At 38.3% G+C, this 18,324-nt stretch overlaps 1 protein-coding gene across 15 annotated transcripts in view; it reads left to right on the top strand.

The window, feature by feature from the left end:
- PPP3CB (protein phosphatase 3 catalytic subunit beta) overlaps positions 1 to 18,324 on the top strand; it is a 40,404-nt gene that overhangs the window by 5,566 nt on the left and 16,514 nt on the right. For 7 of the 15 annotated variants that reach the window (XR_011726650.1, XM_071748114.1, XM_071748101.1 and 4 more), the window contains 10 exons: positions 3,368 to 3,568; positions 5,268 to 5,392; positions 6,751 to 6,862; positions 7,702 to 7,847; positions 12,977 to 13,116; positions 13,214 to 13,291; positions 13,389 to 13,483; positions 14,757 to 14,882; positions 16,446 to 16,523; positions 17,905 to 17,931. Coding sequence is in view for 13 of the 15 variants with exons in the window: in XM_071748114.1 (XP_071604215.1) it covers positions 3,368 to 3,568; positions 5,268 to 5,392; positions 6,751 to 6,862; positions 7,702 to 7,847; positions 12,977 to 13,116; positions 13,214 to 13,291; positions 13,389 to 13,483; positions 14,757 to 14,882; positions 16,446 to 16,523; positions 17,905 to 17,931 (1,128 nt within the window). In the remaining 2 variants the exon portion in view is untranslated. The remainder of the gene's footprint in view (positions 1 to 3,367; positions 3,569 to 5,267; positions 5,393 to 6,750; positions 6,863 to 7,701; positions 7,848 to 12,976; positions 13,117 to 13,213; positions 13,292 to 13,388; positions 13,484 to 14,756; positions 14,883 to 16,445; positions 16,524 to 17,904; positions 17,932 to 18,324) is intronic. The other 8 variants (XR_011726651.1, XM_071748107.1, XM_071748103.1 and 5 more) reach the window with 2 other exon arrangements.

Raw genomic sequence — 18,324 nt, 5'->3', positions numbered from 1 at the left:
GCATTTGTGTCCCCCTTCCTGATTTTCTAAATACACAGTCAGAGACACAGGGTGCATTCAGGCAAAGTGGAGCAACAAAGATGAGAAATCTGTCTTGAAAAAGGGGTATAACACACTATTTTAACAGGAGGAGCATCTTTCAAGACTTCTCCAAGAAATAGTAATTGTGTCTTTCCTGAGAGAAACTTCCAAAAGCATCAATCAAGCTAACTGAAAAGTTACACAGTGTAAAAGATGGGTGCACCATGGTGCACCAGGGATAGCCTCAGTTTCATTTGAGATTTATATCCCATAAAAGTTCTAAGGCTGCAAGCACATGGTAAGTAAGGGAAGAATAGTGCCTGCATTGCATTTGTAGGGTTTCAAGGTTTATGGAGTCATTTTTCTTGCTTTTAGGATGCTTGTTAATACAGCAGGTGGCATGCGTTCCAATAAACCAGAGTAAAGGGGTAGTTTTTGTGGCATTTAGGAAAAATGCCATCATTTGCAAGAAACTGACTTTGCTGAATCTGTGCTTTCTGAGTCAAGTAGACACTGCTGTGTATTTGTGCTTAACAGTTTCAAGGTTGCTGGTCCAGGCACCATCTGTGATGTCTTTCTGCTGTTTCTTTTAAAACCTGTTCTGCCAAGTGGGGAAGGGGGGTTGGATATATTCTGTCCTCACAGCAGCAGTGCCCACAAAACCTGACCTACTGACAGAACAACCACAGAGGACTGGGCAGTCATGACAAACCTGCTGACAGGATCCTGGCCTCTTGGTCCTCTTGGTATGTGACACCAGTTAGTGGAGACAAATATTATGCACTGGTGCGTGTGTACCTACCAGCAAAGCAACAGCTTCTTGGTGAACACAGTGCCTGTGTTCTGTGACCTGAGGAAGTGTGAGCTGAGACTTTGTGGCATTAAAAGGACTCTGAACACAGAAAATGAAACCTGGGGTGTGGTGAGTGTTTCTACAGCCAGAGTGGAGTTTGTGGAACATGTTATGGGCTCCTGATTATAGAGGAAAAATGGCTAATTTTCTTTTACTGCCAGAGAAAAAGAATTCTGTACATTTCTAGGCCTTAAGAGAAGAAAATGCTTTGCTTGTGGGTGTGCTGCACCTCGTGCTGTTCATCCCTGCTACTTTTTCCCACCATTAGTCTGGAGGCTTTGATCACATCTGGTTTCATGAGCCTGTTCCAACAGGGCAACAAGCTAGATTGAACCAAGGTTATTAGAATGGGCATAGATCTCAGTGGGGTTTAAATTGACAGTATCTGCATGGCAGCTCTTATTGGCAGCTCCTGCTGTCCTCAGTTACTCGGCAGTGGGAGCTCAATGTGGGTCTGAAGGGAGCATCTTTGTGTCAGTTGCCATACTGCACCTCTCAGCTGGGGGAAAGCACCCTGCAAATGTGGGGTTTGTACTTCTTAACCTCCTTACAATGGAATTTATCCACTGGTACATGGTTATACATGGATTTATCCATTCAGACTGGGGCTGACTTCTGGATCATGCTTCAGTGTAAGGTGTAAATGCACCCAGGGGCTTATAGGAAGCCAATGCAGAACCAGGTTTAGAGGTTTTGCTTTTGATACCTCTGGTTTCAGTGTTACAAAGGAAAGGTAATTGCTTTTCCCCTTCATAACTGCCTGTGCAGACAGTAAGAAAACCCATAAAAATATCTTTGTTAACAAACCCCAAAAGCTGCTCACCAATTTTTTTTCCCCAGCATTGCTGTTTTAATGTTTTGAACCAGTAGAGTTAAAATTACATCACCCATATAGATTTTAAAAGGTAATTGATTACTTTTGACTAATGAGCAAGGGTTTGTTCTAGAAATTCTTATCTTGCTGTAGATCATGATGTGTTATCTTTGTTACTAACATCTGTACTTTCACTAAGAGGACCCAGGCTGTTGTTTTGTACTGCAGTGTGTAGTGCTGTGGAGATTCATCTCTGAAAGTGTTTTTCTGTTGCTGTGCTGGGAATGGGAGAAGGGAATGCTTTAATGACCAACATTCTGTTATTTCCTTAGGGTAACTCCTCTTAATTACCATTCCCTTACAGTCCTAAGAGCACAGGTTGTGCACAAAGACTTCGAAACGTGGATTAGATTTCTGTTCTGGAAGGCATCATACTGCAATTCTTTTTCCTTAGGCTGTAACATTCTATTACTGCTTCATCAAAGGTTTAATTAAAACCATTAGTTTGCAGAAATTTTCTACATGCTTCAAAAATTACCAGTCCTAACCTATTAAAAGATGTTATTTGTAATATTTTTCAGAGGTATGAGCTCTAATATGGTGTAAACCATGGTTGAGACAAAAAATAACCTATGAAAGGGAAAGAAACAGGTTTTACAGGAGGTGTTACTGCTTTTTTCAGCTGGGTGATGCAGATAAAATCTTTAGCCATGTTTGCCTTCTCTGAAGATTTTTCTTAAATAAAAAATCCTTCTTGAGCAATAGGAAAGTACATTTATTGTGTGCAAAGGATTTTGTTAAACTCTGAGGAACTGGTTTTAAGACTGCATTTTTTTCACGAGGCAAATATAATATTATAGCTGCTCAACTACTTCTGATACCAATACTTGTGGTTTTTGGGTAGCATGGGTTACCCCTGGATATGTGGAGGAGTGTTGAGTCTTCTTTAGTTTATTATCTCAAATAATGTGAGACCTTCCTCTCCAGGCACTGGACAGAAGTAATCCCAGAAACTTTGAGACAAACTCAAAAGCTGTGGTTTATTAAAATAGAATTAATTTTTGTGCAAATCCAATCTGAAATACATTAGATGAACATACAAACTTCCTTAAGAAAATTCCATCTGCCATGTGCTTAGAACCCTTGAAGTATTTCTGAACTGATGTAAGGATGTGGGCAACAGCATCTTGCTGAATTCTGTGGTCATAAGAAGTCAGTAAAGACTTGAACATCAGGGCATGAAGAGCAGCTCACCACACCAGCTCTTCCAGCAGATTCATCCTGCATCTACCCCAAAAACCTCCTTAAAGTCCTGAGTGGTTTTAAATTTATCTCCTGCATCTCCAATACTTGCTGAGCCCTTCAGAGAGGGGCAGTGTGTTGGAGGGTGGTGATGTCCCTTTGCAAATCACTTTTGACTCTTGTTGTAGATATAATTGTGCCTTCTAACTCCAAATTATGGTTTCTACCAGCTTGCAGTTACAGATATTTTTTTTCCCTCAATACATACCCAGCTAGCACTATTCCACTCAGCTTCTCATGGTGTCACCAAGTTGTTTGACTGAAAGACAAATAGGATGATTTAGATGGCAGCTGCTCCATGGCAGATCCAGTCCTAGATGGAGGAAATTCCTGAAACATCACTGCTGCATCTACTGCTTCTTCTTTTTGAATTGTAGCTGTCCCTTTCCCACCAACACATCGCTTGACCTCTGCAGAAGTGTTTGACACAGATGGAAGACCAAGGGTTGACATTTTGAAGAACCACTTGATAAAAGAAGGTCGAGTGGATGAAGAAATTGCTCTTAGAATCATCAATGAGGGTGCTGCAATATTACGGAGGGAAAAAACGATGATAGAGGTTGAAGCCCCAATTACAGGTAATATTCTAGATAATTTAATTCATTTAGCAATAAAAAAATAAGTTAAAATAACATTTCTGTAGGATCTTAATGAGTTATTCACAACTTCACTTGCTTAACAGTACTCAAATGCTGTGAAAAAATAGGCTGCACATTATTTTGCCAAAATGGAGGCATTTAACCCATTGGAAAAAAAGTATTAAATTAGTATTAAATGACAAAATACAAAAGTATTTAAATGCTGATTAATTACTGATTTCCAATTCCTGCAGTGTATAAGTGGGAATAGACATCTACCTGAAACAGAAGAAGTGAACTCAGAATGATCCTGAAATCTGAGTATGTGAGGAGCAGCAGCTTGCTGTGGTTTGAAGGCAATGCTGGGAATTGGAATTTTGAGTGACAAATATATTTTTATAGTTCCTCTGCAGATTAAAGTGATGATTGCTGTAAAACTCTGTTCTTGTGAGGGCTGACAGGTTTAACACACTAGGATCAGATCCACAGTGACACAGAACCAACTGTTAGGGTGTTTTGGGGTATTTTCATGTTTGCACTAGTTCTGTTTCTGATAGACCTGGTGAAGGTGGAGTTGGTGTCCTTTAGTACTTTTATTTTTAAACAATCCAGACTCATAAAATAGCTTATGCTGCAAATCTGTTATTGATGATGATGAAAGTAAATTCTGGTTTTGTGTTCAAATCAGATCTTCTTTCATTCAAGTCAGTTTTGTTCCAAGTGGACCTATGGAAAATCAGTGTCTGAAAAGCTGCTTTTAGGGCATCAGCTTGCTTTCATTTGCTAGTAGGGTAATTAAAAACATTTAAACAGTACATAATTATTACTGGCATTTTTAAAAAATATGAATGATTGAAATGGTGGAAACCACAAAGAGACTGAACTCAGACTCTCTTGAAGCTCAGAACTTGTCTGTATGTTTAGAATTTTCTGTTTCTGTTTATTTGGGTAGTAGACCCAGAGCTTCTGGTCTGTTGGGAGCTGAAAAAGAAGGAAAGTTCTTGCAGTGTTTGTGTAATGATGGTAAGAAAAGTGAAATAAAAGAGGACACGTTCTATTTAGTCTTATATTTTGTAGGTTGTGATGACAAATGGTCTGCTCCAGGGGAATAACAACCATTAAAATGTGGTGTGCCATCACTACTATTTCTTCCCAAAATTAGAACAACTTTTATTCTCAAAAAATTTACTGGGTTTGAGGAGCTGGAAGATGCTGTTTGTTAGTTGATGGGTCACATTTGGTATCAACACAAGGCACAGTCTCTCCAATTCCTGTTCATTATCAGCAATGCCTCGTGCAGAAGTGATAAGACACTTCTCACTGACCTCCACTGAGCTGGGAATCCCTGTGGGAATAAGGAGTTAAGAGCAGTTGTCTCTTCCATGCATTTTTAAATTTGTTTTGGGTTTTTTTAATTGTGAGATGACCTGGCTTTGTGTGCTCTTCAAAGCCTTCCCACCTGTTCTCTTTGGACTCAGAGGCCCATCATCAGTGTTGTCACAGGTAGTAAGGACAGCACCTTAATGAAAAGCAAAGGAAGAAGCTTAAAAAATTTCTGTTATTCCTGCTTTATCCCTGCCTTTCCTCTTAATTGCAAGTACTTTGTGGCTGTTTACAAAGCTATTACTTAATTCTTTCCTGTTAGATTTTTTTTTTTATTTTATTTTTTAATTAATTTGAGCAACATTTTTGCTTGCAGTGTGTGGTGATATTCATGGCCAGTTCTTTGACCTAATGAAGCTGTTTGAAGTGGGAGGATCACCTGCTAACACAAGATACCTCTTCCTTGGTGACTATGTAGACAGAGGTTATTTTAGTATAGAGGTAACTGAATATTTTCATCTGTTTTGCCCTGAATGTTTCTATAAGCACATTTCCATGGAGGTTTGCACATGAAATCTGAGGTCTGCTTTCACATCTGAGTGTGTTCTCCCTGCTCTGCTTTCTCCTGTGACAGAGGCCTCTTTACAGGAGGATGTTGCCCAAGGGGTTGGACTCTCCGGGTGAAATCCCCAGACTTACTTGGTTTTCCTCCTCTTTAGTTGGTTTTTAAAAAGTGGGATTCTATGTAATTATTAGACAGAATCCTGCTGCTCTGATAATACTCAGTTTGCATGGTTTGGGAGAACAGGTGAGTTACAACTTCCAATTTCTTATAGGTGTTATCCATATAAAGTAGGCTTATTTTACTTAAATAATCAAAAGTTTTTTAAATAATTATTTACACTTTAATAACATTCTGAGGGTGATTCCCTAAGGATGCCCCATGTTAATTTTTCAGGTATTTTGAATTCACATAATGTTGATGTTCAGTGTGTTTAAATGTGCTGCATTCCTGAAATACCTGCTCATGCTGATCTCTGAGTTTCAGAGCTGGGCTTTTTAAGTTAATTGTTCTTCTGAAGCCAGCTTGGGATCTCTTCCTAGACACCAAATCTGCAAGATTGGCATTAAAATTGTGCTGTTCTGCTACTGGGTGGGGGTTTCTAACTGTGAAGGGCAAGCACAGTGCTTTGGGGGTTTGTTGGGGATGGCAGACAAACAGGAGATGCAGCAACAGTGATTTCCTCAAAGTCAAGTAAAACACAAAATTTCACCAGACCTTCACTATTTATTAATTCAATCCCCTTGTCCTGTTCTTCATGATGATAAATAATGTAATTGTCTGAAAAATAAATTTACATAGGAACACTATAGGTAATATATCAAAACATTCTGTGAAAGCTTTTCAACCATTACACTAAGAAAAAACCACCAGAACATGATGTTCTTGGAATATATTAATAAGAACAGGCTCCTTTTTTTTTCCTTCTCATGTAGTTTTAATTTTTAATATATTTGGCATTCTAAATATACTTGCAGACTTTTTAAAGATAAGATAAATATACTCACAAAAAACACTCCAGGGTTCTCAAAAGGTTTGCAGTGTAATTCTTCTGAGGTTATTACTGAGTGTCCAGTAAATGTAAATACTTTTCAGCTTGCTGTGCAGCCTTTCCTAGGAAAAGAAATTTGCATTGCTCACATCCAGAAGTGGACTCAGAAGTAGTGCTGCATTTTTTAATTGCATATTAAGCTGTCCTTGCTTTTGAAGCTGTTAACATTCTTAATGTTTCAGAGTAATGATTTTAAAAGTTCTTATAAAGTAGTGTATTTTACTGGGCATCTTTGTTTTCCAACAGTGTGTGCTGTACTTGTGGGTCCTGAAAATTCTCTACCCAAGCACGTTATTCCTTTTGAGAGGAAACCATGAATGCAGGCACCTAACAGAGTATTTTACCTTTAAGCAAGAATGTAAGTACTGCCCAAGAATGTAAAATTATCTTATTTCCCATGCTTGGGATGGCTGTTAGTTTAATTAAGGTCTTGCACACATCTGGAGGCCCCCTTGACTTGTGTGGAATTGCTTGCAGTTAAGTGTGGTGCTGTAGAAGACTGCTGTCTGCAGAGGTACTTTTTTTACAGAGCAGACTTTGCTGTATCAATCCCAATTTTAAAATCCTGGAGAGAGGAAGCTCATTTTGCTGTCTTGGCTGTAACCAAGAGTGGAAAGTGAGTTGCTGAGCAGCATTGTGAAGCCAGCAAGGAAACCCTGCTGCTGAGTAATCTTTCCATTTGTGGAATTGATTTCACCAATAGTAGGAAGATCACACTATCCATGATGTCAGCTGCTTCTCCATTTGGAGGCTTGTGTGGGTATTGATCCAGTGATAAATGGATCATTTGCCCTGGTAAAATGATGCCATCTAGAAACAGTTCTTAGCTTTTCACTGACAGTGGAAAATCACAGACTTCTCAGTCATGTTTTACACTGAAGTATGCTGTGTAATTCTATCATGCAAAATTAATTTGTGATTTAAAAAAAAAACACAACAAAAAACCCACAACAAAATAGTTCATCCACACAAGATAAAAGAAAAAGGTATGAAATCAATTTATAATTCTGGAAGATAATGTGTTAGATGCCTCGTTGCTCTTGTGCTGCTTGGAAATGCCAATTTAAACCCCAAAATATTCTGCACTTTGGGTTCTGTTCTATGTTTTTAAGCATTCATTTTGAGATTTGCTCTTATTGTGATCCACTGAATTCCTCCATCTGTTTTTCTTGATGTTCAATGTTTTCTTTCCTGCAGGTAAAATAAAGTACTCAGAAAGAGTCTACGATGCTTGTATGGATGCTTTTGACTGCCTCCCTCTTGCTGCCCTTTTAAATCAACAGTTTCTTTGTGTTCATGGTGGACTTTCACCAGAAATTAATACACTAGATGACATTAGGAGAGTGAGTATTTTGTGTATTTGAAAGTAAGTGGAAATACAGATATTTATATGATGCTCTACAAAGTAATGTTTGTGAAATTTGTCAGTATTTTGGGTTTTGTTGTCTCTTTTGGAAGTGGGAATCAGGAACTGAAATGAAGGCTAAGCAGTTATCATAATTAAAAATCTCTTAGGTTATCTGGTGCATTTTCAATTAGTGGATCTCATCAGCACTGATGAGACTGTTACAAAACACATAAAAACACCCCTCTAAAACTCCACACAGTTTCCTGAGACAGGTAGTGCATGTAAAAAGCTACATACCCAGTTGGAACAGTGCTTTGTGTTTCTTTCTAGGTAAAATCCAGCATTCTTGTGACTTTCAGGGCAAAACTTGGTTAATTCTAGTCTTAAAATTGTTTGCTATGTTGAACATGAGATTTCAGCTACTCTTACGTTTCTCTGAAAGCTTTTTTATTTTCATTTTTTTACTCTATTGTTCATACACATTTTGGTTTTGAAAGTGTGAAAGTGCAGTGTTGGCTAGAAGTTCAGATTGCTGTTTGACATGGGAAATTTAATAGTTATCTGAGTAACAGCTGTGAAGTGGTTCTGTCTGTGGTGAATAAGCTGAGTACCTTGGTAAGAAGAATGAAAATGTGTTTTCAGAGTTACACACAATGAAAACACCAACTGCTGGTGGGCATTTTAAAGGGAAGAAGATTGTGATGACTTGAGGTATCTGTTTCTAATACCTTGGTTTCAGCTTGCATGGACTGCTGATGTCAGGATAAGATTGTAGCAGATGGGAATTTCCAACTCTGTTGCTTTCCTTTTTGCATACTCCTTACTTTTTGTTAACTTTTGCCTTATTTTGGTTAACTTAGTGAGGATCTTGACAGCTGCATTTGGAAATCAAAGGCATTTCTGTTATGATTATTAACAGCTGAAGTGTAGTTGTGACACTCTAAATGTAAGTAGGTGCTTCTAGGAGAGCTTTGGGATGTTAGGTAAGGGTGGAAGAAAGAAGTAGTTTATCCACACATGGAAGAAGGTATGTGGGGGCCTATTTCAAAGAAGATCTGCATATCAGAGGGAAGGGAAAAGTATGTTCCTAATTTAATGATATAATATATAAACACTGATGGCCCATTTTGTCTTGTATCTTCATTGATTGTATTCCTCATTTCCTTAGCTTTCTCTCCTGTGCTTCTGCTCCTTTTTTTTTTTTACCTCTTCTCAGACTTACAGCCTGCTGTCCAGTTGAATCTCATGTCTGAATTCATCAGATTTATGTTTTTTTTTTTTTAGTGACTGGACTATTTCAGAGGCTGGAATGTCAGCTTATTTCACTTACAGATATGACACTGCCAAGCAGAATAATGTGAGAGGAGAAGAAAAGAGTAGAAACAGAGAGGCAGCATATTGAGAAGGTGTAAGTGGGAAAATGTACTGAGGCATTTTGCATTTTTGGAGCAAATAATCAGGTGTGCAGAGGCCTGCATGTATTGTGCAGACAAAGAGAAGTAAGACAGCAAAGCCAGCAAATGGTGCTGTTCTGACAAGGCCTTTACACTTCTCCTGGTGCAGGTTAAAAGAATCATGGCCAGAGCTTTCTGGAACAAAGTGTAAAGGAAGCACAGTCTGGGAAAGAACTCTGGGAAGACACTGTCATGACAAAATTGTGATTCACTTTTTTTTTAGTCTCAGTTTGCAGCTGATCAAGTTCCAGAGCATCAAGTTAATGTAATTAAAAGCTAATTCTGTCATCTTGGCCTGCACAGATGTGCTTCTGTAACACTCAGGGCTGCAGCAGGATGAAATAAAAGCTTGTGTGTTTTGGTTTGCTTTTTTTACATATATGGCTATATATGAAAATCTGCATTGAAAACCACATCTATAAATGTGAGGCAGTGTTACCAGAAATGTTCTTTGGACCTTTTTAGTTTTTTAAAGATTCATCTGGTAGCTTGGGAAAGGCACTACTGATGTTGGCAGCAGCACTAATATTGTAAATGTATTTAAATGTAATGGGTGATGTGAAATGCTCTTTTTATATCTAGGGAGAGTATCACTGACTGGTGGTACAAGTGTGTGTGAAACAACTGCTGGAATCAGTTGAGACAGTTGTGTAGTGTTAGAATCTTCTGGTTTATTAGCAGGAGCTGCTGTTCAGGAGAAGTCTCCCCTGTAAATGTGTGTAGGCATAATCATCTGGGTCAAGAAGAGAAGCTACAGCTCTAAACACCTCAGGAATCACCTAAGAAAAAAGCTAAAATTCTGTGCAGATTTCTTCTGGATTAAACCTTGTCAGTAATAGTGACATTCAGGAAGGTCATTAAACTACAGAAATTTAATTATTACCCTTGCTGGCATAAACTTGTTTCCAGTAGGGGACAGCTAGCATAGTCACAGTGACAGTAAAGCCTGACCAGAAAGATTACTGCAAGTGCTTTTTATTTATGGGAAAATGGAAGTTTGTGAAACTTGTAGCAATCTGATTTTTATTCTCTGAACTTCCCTCACACAAATGTTCTCTTTGTGTTGGTAAGGAGAGTCTCTTTCAGACACTCAGCTTAGAGATGCTGGCTAGTTTATTGCATTACACTGCCAAGACTTGTGCTGAAACAGAACTCCAGGAATGGAATAGTGATTTATAAGGAGGGAAGTGTCCAGATAAGATTGAGGACTCTTAATTTAAAGAAGAGAGACAGAATTGTCTTCCTCATTTAAGACAGATGGTCATTAGTTTGTTTAATTCTTGGTCATGCCAAGGCTTGATCACCAAATAACTTGAAATACGTGGGGATGCTACTGGGGATCTGTCTTTTTAATACCTTGCTTCCTTCCTGTTGTCTGCTGAAATTTCCTTTTCTTCAGCATTATATAAGATGACTGCCACTCTTCACTGACCCTCACCTTGTTTTTAGGGCTTTACTTGTGATAGTTCTCAGGAAAATTAGGACAGATTAATTAAAACTGATGTCTGTGTCTTCAAGTGTGTGAAACTTCTGTGAAGGTCTTTTTGTCTCAAAAGTAAAGTTTTACTTTGCTGTACCTTAATGTGCCTCCAGTGTTTTGCTGCTCCTGAATTTCAACATATGGAGGTGTGATATAGTACAGTTTAGTAACCCTGACTGCAGAGTGCCTAGAAATTAATTTAGATTTAATTATCTTATGGTATGCATTGAAAAAAATAGACTTCCCATTTCTGTTTTTAACACCAGGTGCAGTGGTTCTTATTCTTGAATAAAATTTACTTTCTCAGTTACCTTAATCATACTCAGAAACATGGTAAGCTGATTTGTACTGAGATTCTCTTTTGCCATAGCAGCCAGGTACTCAGAAACATTTATCAAGTGTGTTGCATTGACCTTCCTTACCTGTAGAGAAACCTTTAAGTTGATTGTTCTGGTTTGACCTGTGCACTCTGGGCTGAGTAGCTTGCAGTGACATTTCCTTAAATGTTGAGATGTCCTGAGAGCCATGGCACTGGTAGCCTGTCTAGTGGAGGAGGCACTGGTTGGGTGTGCACGTAAGTATATTTATTTTTTACACACTGATCTCCTTACTTCAAGGGATGGCTGCATTATCGTTCCAGTGCTATGGGAAAGTGGTTTGGGAGAGAGGTGCATTGCTTGCAGCAACCAAAACTTTTTTATTTTTAGTGTCTCTATCCGTTTGGCTAAAGTCATAAGGAAAAATCTTTGAATAATCAACTCCAGAAATTTCTTAGAAATGTTTTCTAGACTTTCAGCCTTTTGTATTCCAGGAAACATCAGTCGGCAAACAGTTGAATCTTCTTGGTTAGCTTCTGGACCCAAATTTATTGCTGGAGGTTTAGAAACTTGATGGTTTAATCTACAGAAATTCAGGTACTTGCAGAAGTTGATGGACTGACCTCTTCAATCTGGAAGAACTATTCCATACCGGGTTTATCATCCAGTGTGGGAAACGTCAAACCACTGGATTTTAAATCTTTAATAAATCCCAACAACAACTTCAGTTGATACCTGCCTTGCCATTCGTTATCTGGCAGGAGTTTGTAAAGATCTGGACCTCTCCACTTATGTTTACAGGTGGCAGCCTCGGGAGCTCTGATTTTCCAGGGCATGAGAGAGCTTGGCACTACTGCTGGTTCCATCTTTGAATGGATTCCTATGGAGCGTTAGACTCAAATTCACCAGGTGCTCACCAAACCTCCCTTCGAACCTGGCACGAAGAGTTAAGTGTTCTCTAGCACCATCAAAGTCATCTCCTTTGGTGTGGGAGGTAAAGTGAGATAAATGGCACTGTCCATCAAAGAACTGTCCCTACATTTCTTGGATAAAATCATCTTGTGAACAAACTCCAGCTACACAAAGATCAGATAAACCTGACGTGGAATCTGGGATCCCTGACTTCATTTCTGGGACATCAGGGATGGAGTGACTGTTACTTACTCAAGCAGGGTGTTTTCTTTTTACTTTAACAAACGCACTGTCCTCCTTTCTCCTGCCCCTTCCCACTGTGGTTGCTAGGAAAGTTGCAGGCTGCTAACACAGGTGTTTCCAGGTGGAAATCTGTAAAGAAGCAGCCACAGAAAAGAGCACAAAGAAGGAAGTTTCCCCAAAGGCTTATGGCCCGTTACACCTGGGCTGTGGCTGAGGAATAAAGGCTGTAAGGAAGAAGGCTGAGATGGCTGAGCTAGTCACCTCTTCATTCCATTGTTAAACCATCCATTACTGAGAGTCAGTGCTAATTATCCATGCTTTTCTTTTATAATTCCTGTTTTCTGTACTGTTTCTCTTTGCTAATTCCTGGTAGTGTCTCCAGATTGGTAGATGTAGCATGTGCATGAAAAAGGACCATTTTGTTCCTTGTCTGTAACTTGACCTCGTGTTACACATATCCATCAGTCTGGAATTTATCTCCCTTCTTTTTACAACTAATAAATCTTGTTGCTCTTAACAGGTTTGGTTCTTTTGGCATGCCTTTGCCTTATTTCATGAGGAGGAGAGGAAAAAATTATACAGAAACTGCTTCTCTTTGATATGGTTGGGCTTTATTCTAAAAAGGCTTGGTATTGATGGATATGTAGCTTAGCAAATGTTTGGGACGTGAAGATTTAATATTCAAAGAGTCTTTGTGCTGTTGCCTTCTCTCAAACAGTTAGATAGATTCAAAGAGCCTCCAGCATTTGGACCAATGTGTGACTTGTTGTGGTCAGATCCTTCAGAAGATTTTGGAAATGAGAATTCCCAAGAGCATTTCAGCCACAATACAGTCAGAGGATGCTCCTACTTTTATAGGTGAGAGCATGCAGTGATCTGCAAGACGTTTTAGTGCTGACTCTTGCTGCATCTTTTAAGAGAGGTTCTTTTACTCACAGTTGTTTTCATTTCACAGCTATCCAGCAGTTTGTGAATTTTTGCAAAATAATAATTTGTTGTCAATCATTAGAGCACATGAAGCACAAGATGCAGGGTAAGTAATTTGTGTCCTTCAAGAAATTATTCACAGTGTAAAATAAAAATCAGTTGCTTCTTGCTGTAAATGTAAAATAATCTGTTTGGTTTTGCAGTTACAGAATGTACAGGAAAAGTCAAACTACAGGGTTCCCATCATTAATAACAATTTTTTCAGCACCTAATTACCTGGATGTCTACAATAATAAAGGTAAGAATTTACTATTAATAGCTGCATGTAGTAATAACATTAAAATTCTCTTACTAGAGAAGTCATCCAATATGAAGATTTTTTGCTGGGTAAGAAATAAAAGGGCAAAAAAAAAGATCCATGACCATCTCCTGTAAGAGTACCTTGAAGCACAAGTGTGGGCAAATGTTTTCTTGGTAAAAGTTGTTGCTAATTAGTATTTAGGGATGTGTCACCTGGTGTTTTCCAGCCAGGAAAGGCCTCCCAGGGCTGTGAGTTTTCACTCCTCTGCTTGTCTTTCATTTGTGAGCTAAGTAAGGAGGGGAGGAAGCACTGATCAGCAGCCTGCCCTCTGCATCAGGCAGTTTGTGTCGTGTACCACAGCATCTGGAGAGCTTACTTACATCTGGTAGTTTACTACACACAGATGAGAACAAAGTTCAACAACAGAAACAAAAATAAAACCTGCTGAAATTCAAGTGTGACAATAAAGTTTGACATTTTGAGTATGTCACAGATGAACGATCTCCAAATGTTCACACAGTGTTCCTCTGAAAGCAAGGCCTCTTTTCTGTGAAATATATTGCTTTTTTTTCCTACCCACCTCCAAAGAGCCACCCCCAACCCATATCATTACACAGGGGTGATTAACCCTATGGAGGAAGTGAGCTGTTGTTACTTACACTGACTGTAAAGGAGAAATAAAAAGCACTTCAGCTGGCTTTTTACATTTTTTCACCATATCTGTGGATATTGCATTTTAAGGATCCTTTTTCACCCTGGCTATTCCCAGTACAGTTCAAGAGGAAGTATGGCAAAATGCAAAGTGTGCTTATTTAGCTTTAGAATGCTTCTGGGTTATTTCTTTGTGTTTCCCTTTGTCCCTGATCTTCCAGATTTCTGTGGGTTTATGCCAGGCTTAAGGATGTGGGAAGATACATAGGAAGAATAAAACCTGACTGGATATACTGCTGTTCCAAGTCAGGATTTTGTTAAGGTTGTTGAAATGAGAGCCTTTCAGGAGCTTTTGAAATCTTTGTTCATTACAGCAGGGTAGTACAGCACTAAACTGACATGGTAACAGTGCCTTAAACTGCAACATGTTCACCAAAAATCCAGAGTTCTCCATGAGAAATCTGTCCTGTAAATACTGTGAGAGAAAGAACTGAATTACTCAGGGATTTTTTTTTTTGGCTACAGTATAAAACAGAGCTAAAACCAAACCTGTGACCTTACGTTTGTGATCTTTGCAAGTTTTAAATATTCTTTCCCAAATATCTGAATTTTATTTTAGCTGCTGTATTAAAGTATGAAAACAATGTGATGAACATCCGTCAGTTCAACTGCTCTCCTCATCCTTACTGGCTACCAAATTTCATGGATGTTTTCACATGGTCTTTGCCATTTGTTGGAGAAAAAGGTAGGCAAAGATTGCTCATCAATTAATATAATTCCTATTGCTCCCAGAATAATGTTGGGAAGATTGTTCTTTTTAAATCTTTTTTGTTAAATATATTTAGCAGTGTGAGATCAGGTGCATGTTTTCTGTGAAAACAGGTGTCTGGATTTCTCTTTATCAGGTAAAAGATTTGGTGAAGTTGTTAAACTGATTTGGAGGAGATTTTTTTGCATGTGAAAATGTCATTCCTGAGAAAGGATAGACTTTCTACAGATTTGGACTGTTTTCTTCATCTATTTCAGTCAAGATAGTTAAAACTGCATCTAATAAGGCAAAAAAGGGGGTAAGATTATAATTTCCATTGAGGGTGTGACCTGCATTTGAAGTCAGTCTGAAAATTGTTCAAATCTACCAAACACTAGGTTGTGTTATTAATCTTCAGCAGTTGCAGTTGAGATGTTCATGTAAAATGTTAATTTTTCCATATAGTTACAACAGATTGACCTTCATTGAAGATAATTTTTTCGGTTATAATTTTTCTTGTAAAAAAAAAAAGATAAAAGAAAATGTAGCACAGATTCTGTGGGGTTTTTTTGTTGTGGTTTTTTTTTCTTTTCTTTTTCTTTTTTGTCCCTCTAGAGTTGATAACTCTGGATCTGGGACACTGGGGCTCCAGGTAGTCTTCAGTTAAAAACCAATGAGGTTAGAGGCTATTTGGGGCTGTCTAAAATCTTTCAAGACAGGAACTGCTGCTCTTTATACAAAACAGATCCACAAAATTTCTTTAAATCTCTTTAAATTTCTTTGAGAAGTCTTCTGGAGATGGTACAGTTACAGTCATATAAATGTAGGATTCTAGATCTGTGGATAATGTTTTCAGTGAGCAGTTCAATGCAGGCTCAGTGTGGTTAACCCACAGCAGGGTTTATTTTACAGGAGTTTTAACCATCTGACTGAACTTGTGGAGTAGGATTCTGAGCACTCTGGGGGCAGAAGTTTGTTTTAAGAGTCTGATATATGTGGGCAAGATCAGTGGCAGAATAGGGAGATGCCTGGAGAAAGACAACTTAAGCTTTTGGAGACCAGCTTATGTGTTGATTATGTCAGTATTTTTGAAAAGATGTTTAGTTTTGCACTGTATTTATATAATAGTAGTTTTTTGCTTCAGTTTTTTTTTGTGCCAGGTGCCTGCAGGTGCCAGGAATGGAGCAGCTTTCTCCTTTTAAACCTAGATTTTAGCAGTCAAAACCTTTCCATATTGAAATAAATTTTGCATAAAATCTAGTGTTAATACAATGAAATAGTAATACACAAGAAGAGAATTCTTACCTAAAATGGTAGAAGGAGAGAATGCTGCTGTGGTCTTTGTTAGGTGTTAGAATTTTTAAAAGCTTATTTTTCTGAGCTTTTTAAAATTCTGTGACAGCCCACGGAAGAACACTTTTAATTATTTTTTTTTTTCAAGAAAACAAAACAAATTCTGAGCAATAGGTGAGGTGTGTGAAGTTCATTCACTGTGGTTGCTGGTGAGCAGTTACATCTTGTGTGCATGGAACAAATTGCCATTTATTTTTTCCCATACAGTAACAGAAATGTTGGTGAATGTTTTGAGCATTTGTTCTGATGATGAGCTGATGACAGAGGGAGAAGATCAATTTGACGGTAGGGGTTAATTAAGATTCATTCATCTCTGGAGTGGCTGGGGTCACATCACCTGTCATTGGAAGAAAATTGCTTTTGGGTTCTTTTCCTTAAATTGTGACACTTTGGGAGGGCAGGGAAGGGAATTGTGGTTTTGTGGTCAAGAAGCAGTATCCGGGGAAAATATTCATACCTGATTTCTCTTTAAAGCTGAAACTTTTTGTGGAGAATTCTCAGGATTTCTTGGCTCTTTAAATTTGAAGCATACTGAGCTAACTTTGATAATATTTAGAATAAATTTATTTCAAGATGCTTTTTTAATTTCAATTCCTTTCCAGTGAAGAGTCAGCTGTAGTATTTTTACTGAGGAGGTGTTACACCAGAAGTATCACACAGAAGTTTAAGTCCTGGTGTTTGAGTTCAAAGCACCAAAGTTAGGAGGAGCACTTTGATGTGTACATTGTGCACTATATATTTATGTAATGAATTATAACATCTCTGTGTCTAACTCTGATACAGCAGATGGTAATGAGGTGTTTGTGGCATGGTGATTAAGCAGCAACATTAAGATGAAGACTCAGCATACCAGGCTTTGTTTTGTTGGGTTTTTATGGTAGTGTTTAGTGTCACACCTGAAAGTTTCTCAGACCTCCTTTATTTTACCCAATAAGAGAATGATTTGGTGGATTTTTTTGTAGATGGGGAAGGTTTTAGCTGCCTTTGAGGAGCACTGAAGAATCATTTATGAGATGATAATTCTCATAAAGTCTTCATGTTTGATATTCAGATTCAGGAGCAGAACAGTGTTGAGAAGCATCTGTGTGGTTTAGGCTGGGATGCATTGGTTATGAGCCACTTCAACTTTGCTGCCATTTAGATTTGTTGCCAAAAATCTGAGAAGTTAGAAGCAGTCTTGAAGGGTGTAATAGGTGGGATCCTGCAGGCAGTTAATTGATGTTTTCTGTTCAATTTATGCCCTTGTGAGGGCTTGGTGGTATTCTGAGATGTTAGGATTGAGGTCTTTTAGTACAAGAGTTGGAGTTCCCTTATTTGAATGATTTAATTCTTCTGGCTCGTTTAACAATTCCTTTGCTTGAAGCATCTCTTAATGTCACCTGGGTACTGTCTGTGCTTTATCTTTCTGTGTGAATGGATTCTTTTTTAACTGTTCACCTTCAGGCTTTCACTGCTTCACCATCAAATTCTGTAACACACACAACAGTTCCACTTCCCCTTCAATGAATGCGTTTTTAAGTGTTGGGATTTTCCATTTTCTTTTTACACGTTTCTTCTCCCTTCCTTCTTTATTACCTCTGCCAGATTAGATACCTTTATTTTATTTGTCTCACTCACCTTTTTCTCCATCGTTCACTTCCTTTTTTTCTGGACTCTCCATCTGAAGAGCGACTCATACATGGCAATAAAAAAGGTACAGACCAGACAGAGTAGGAGTGTTTTGAAATATGACTTCAGAGAATCTGGCAGTACAAGTATTGAGGCATTAAATACCTTTCTGCTGAGAGACACATGTGGCATTTTATTATTATTACCTGCTTTAATGGAATGGGGTGGTTGTAAAGGCTTTTCTATCTTGTTACCAGAAGTCATATTCCAAGACATCTGTCTTTCTGTGCATGAATTTTTTTCCTCCCTTCTTCCATTCCTTTTTATCATTTTTCTTTCATTCTTTTACCTGTTTCTCAAGTTTACTGTCTGTCCTGCATGTGTAGGGAACATTCAGTTGTCTGTCTTGCTCTTTTCAATAATTTTATTGTGAGCTTTTTTGAGATTGTGCATGGAATGTGCTTATAAAATGTTCCAA

Source organism: Heliangelus exortis, chromosome 7 (genome assembly GCF_036169615.1).
Source record: "Heliangelus exortis chromosome 7, bHelExo1.hap1, whole genome shotgun sequence".
Classification (NCBI taxonomy): domain Eukaryota; kingdom Metazoa; phylum Chordata; class Aves; order Apodiformes; family Trochilidae; genus Heliangelus; species Heliangelus exortis.
The sequence above is the reverse complement of the archived record's forward strand: the minus strand, read 5'-3'. Positions and strand labels throughout refer to the sequence as shown.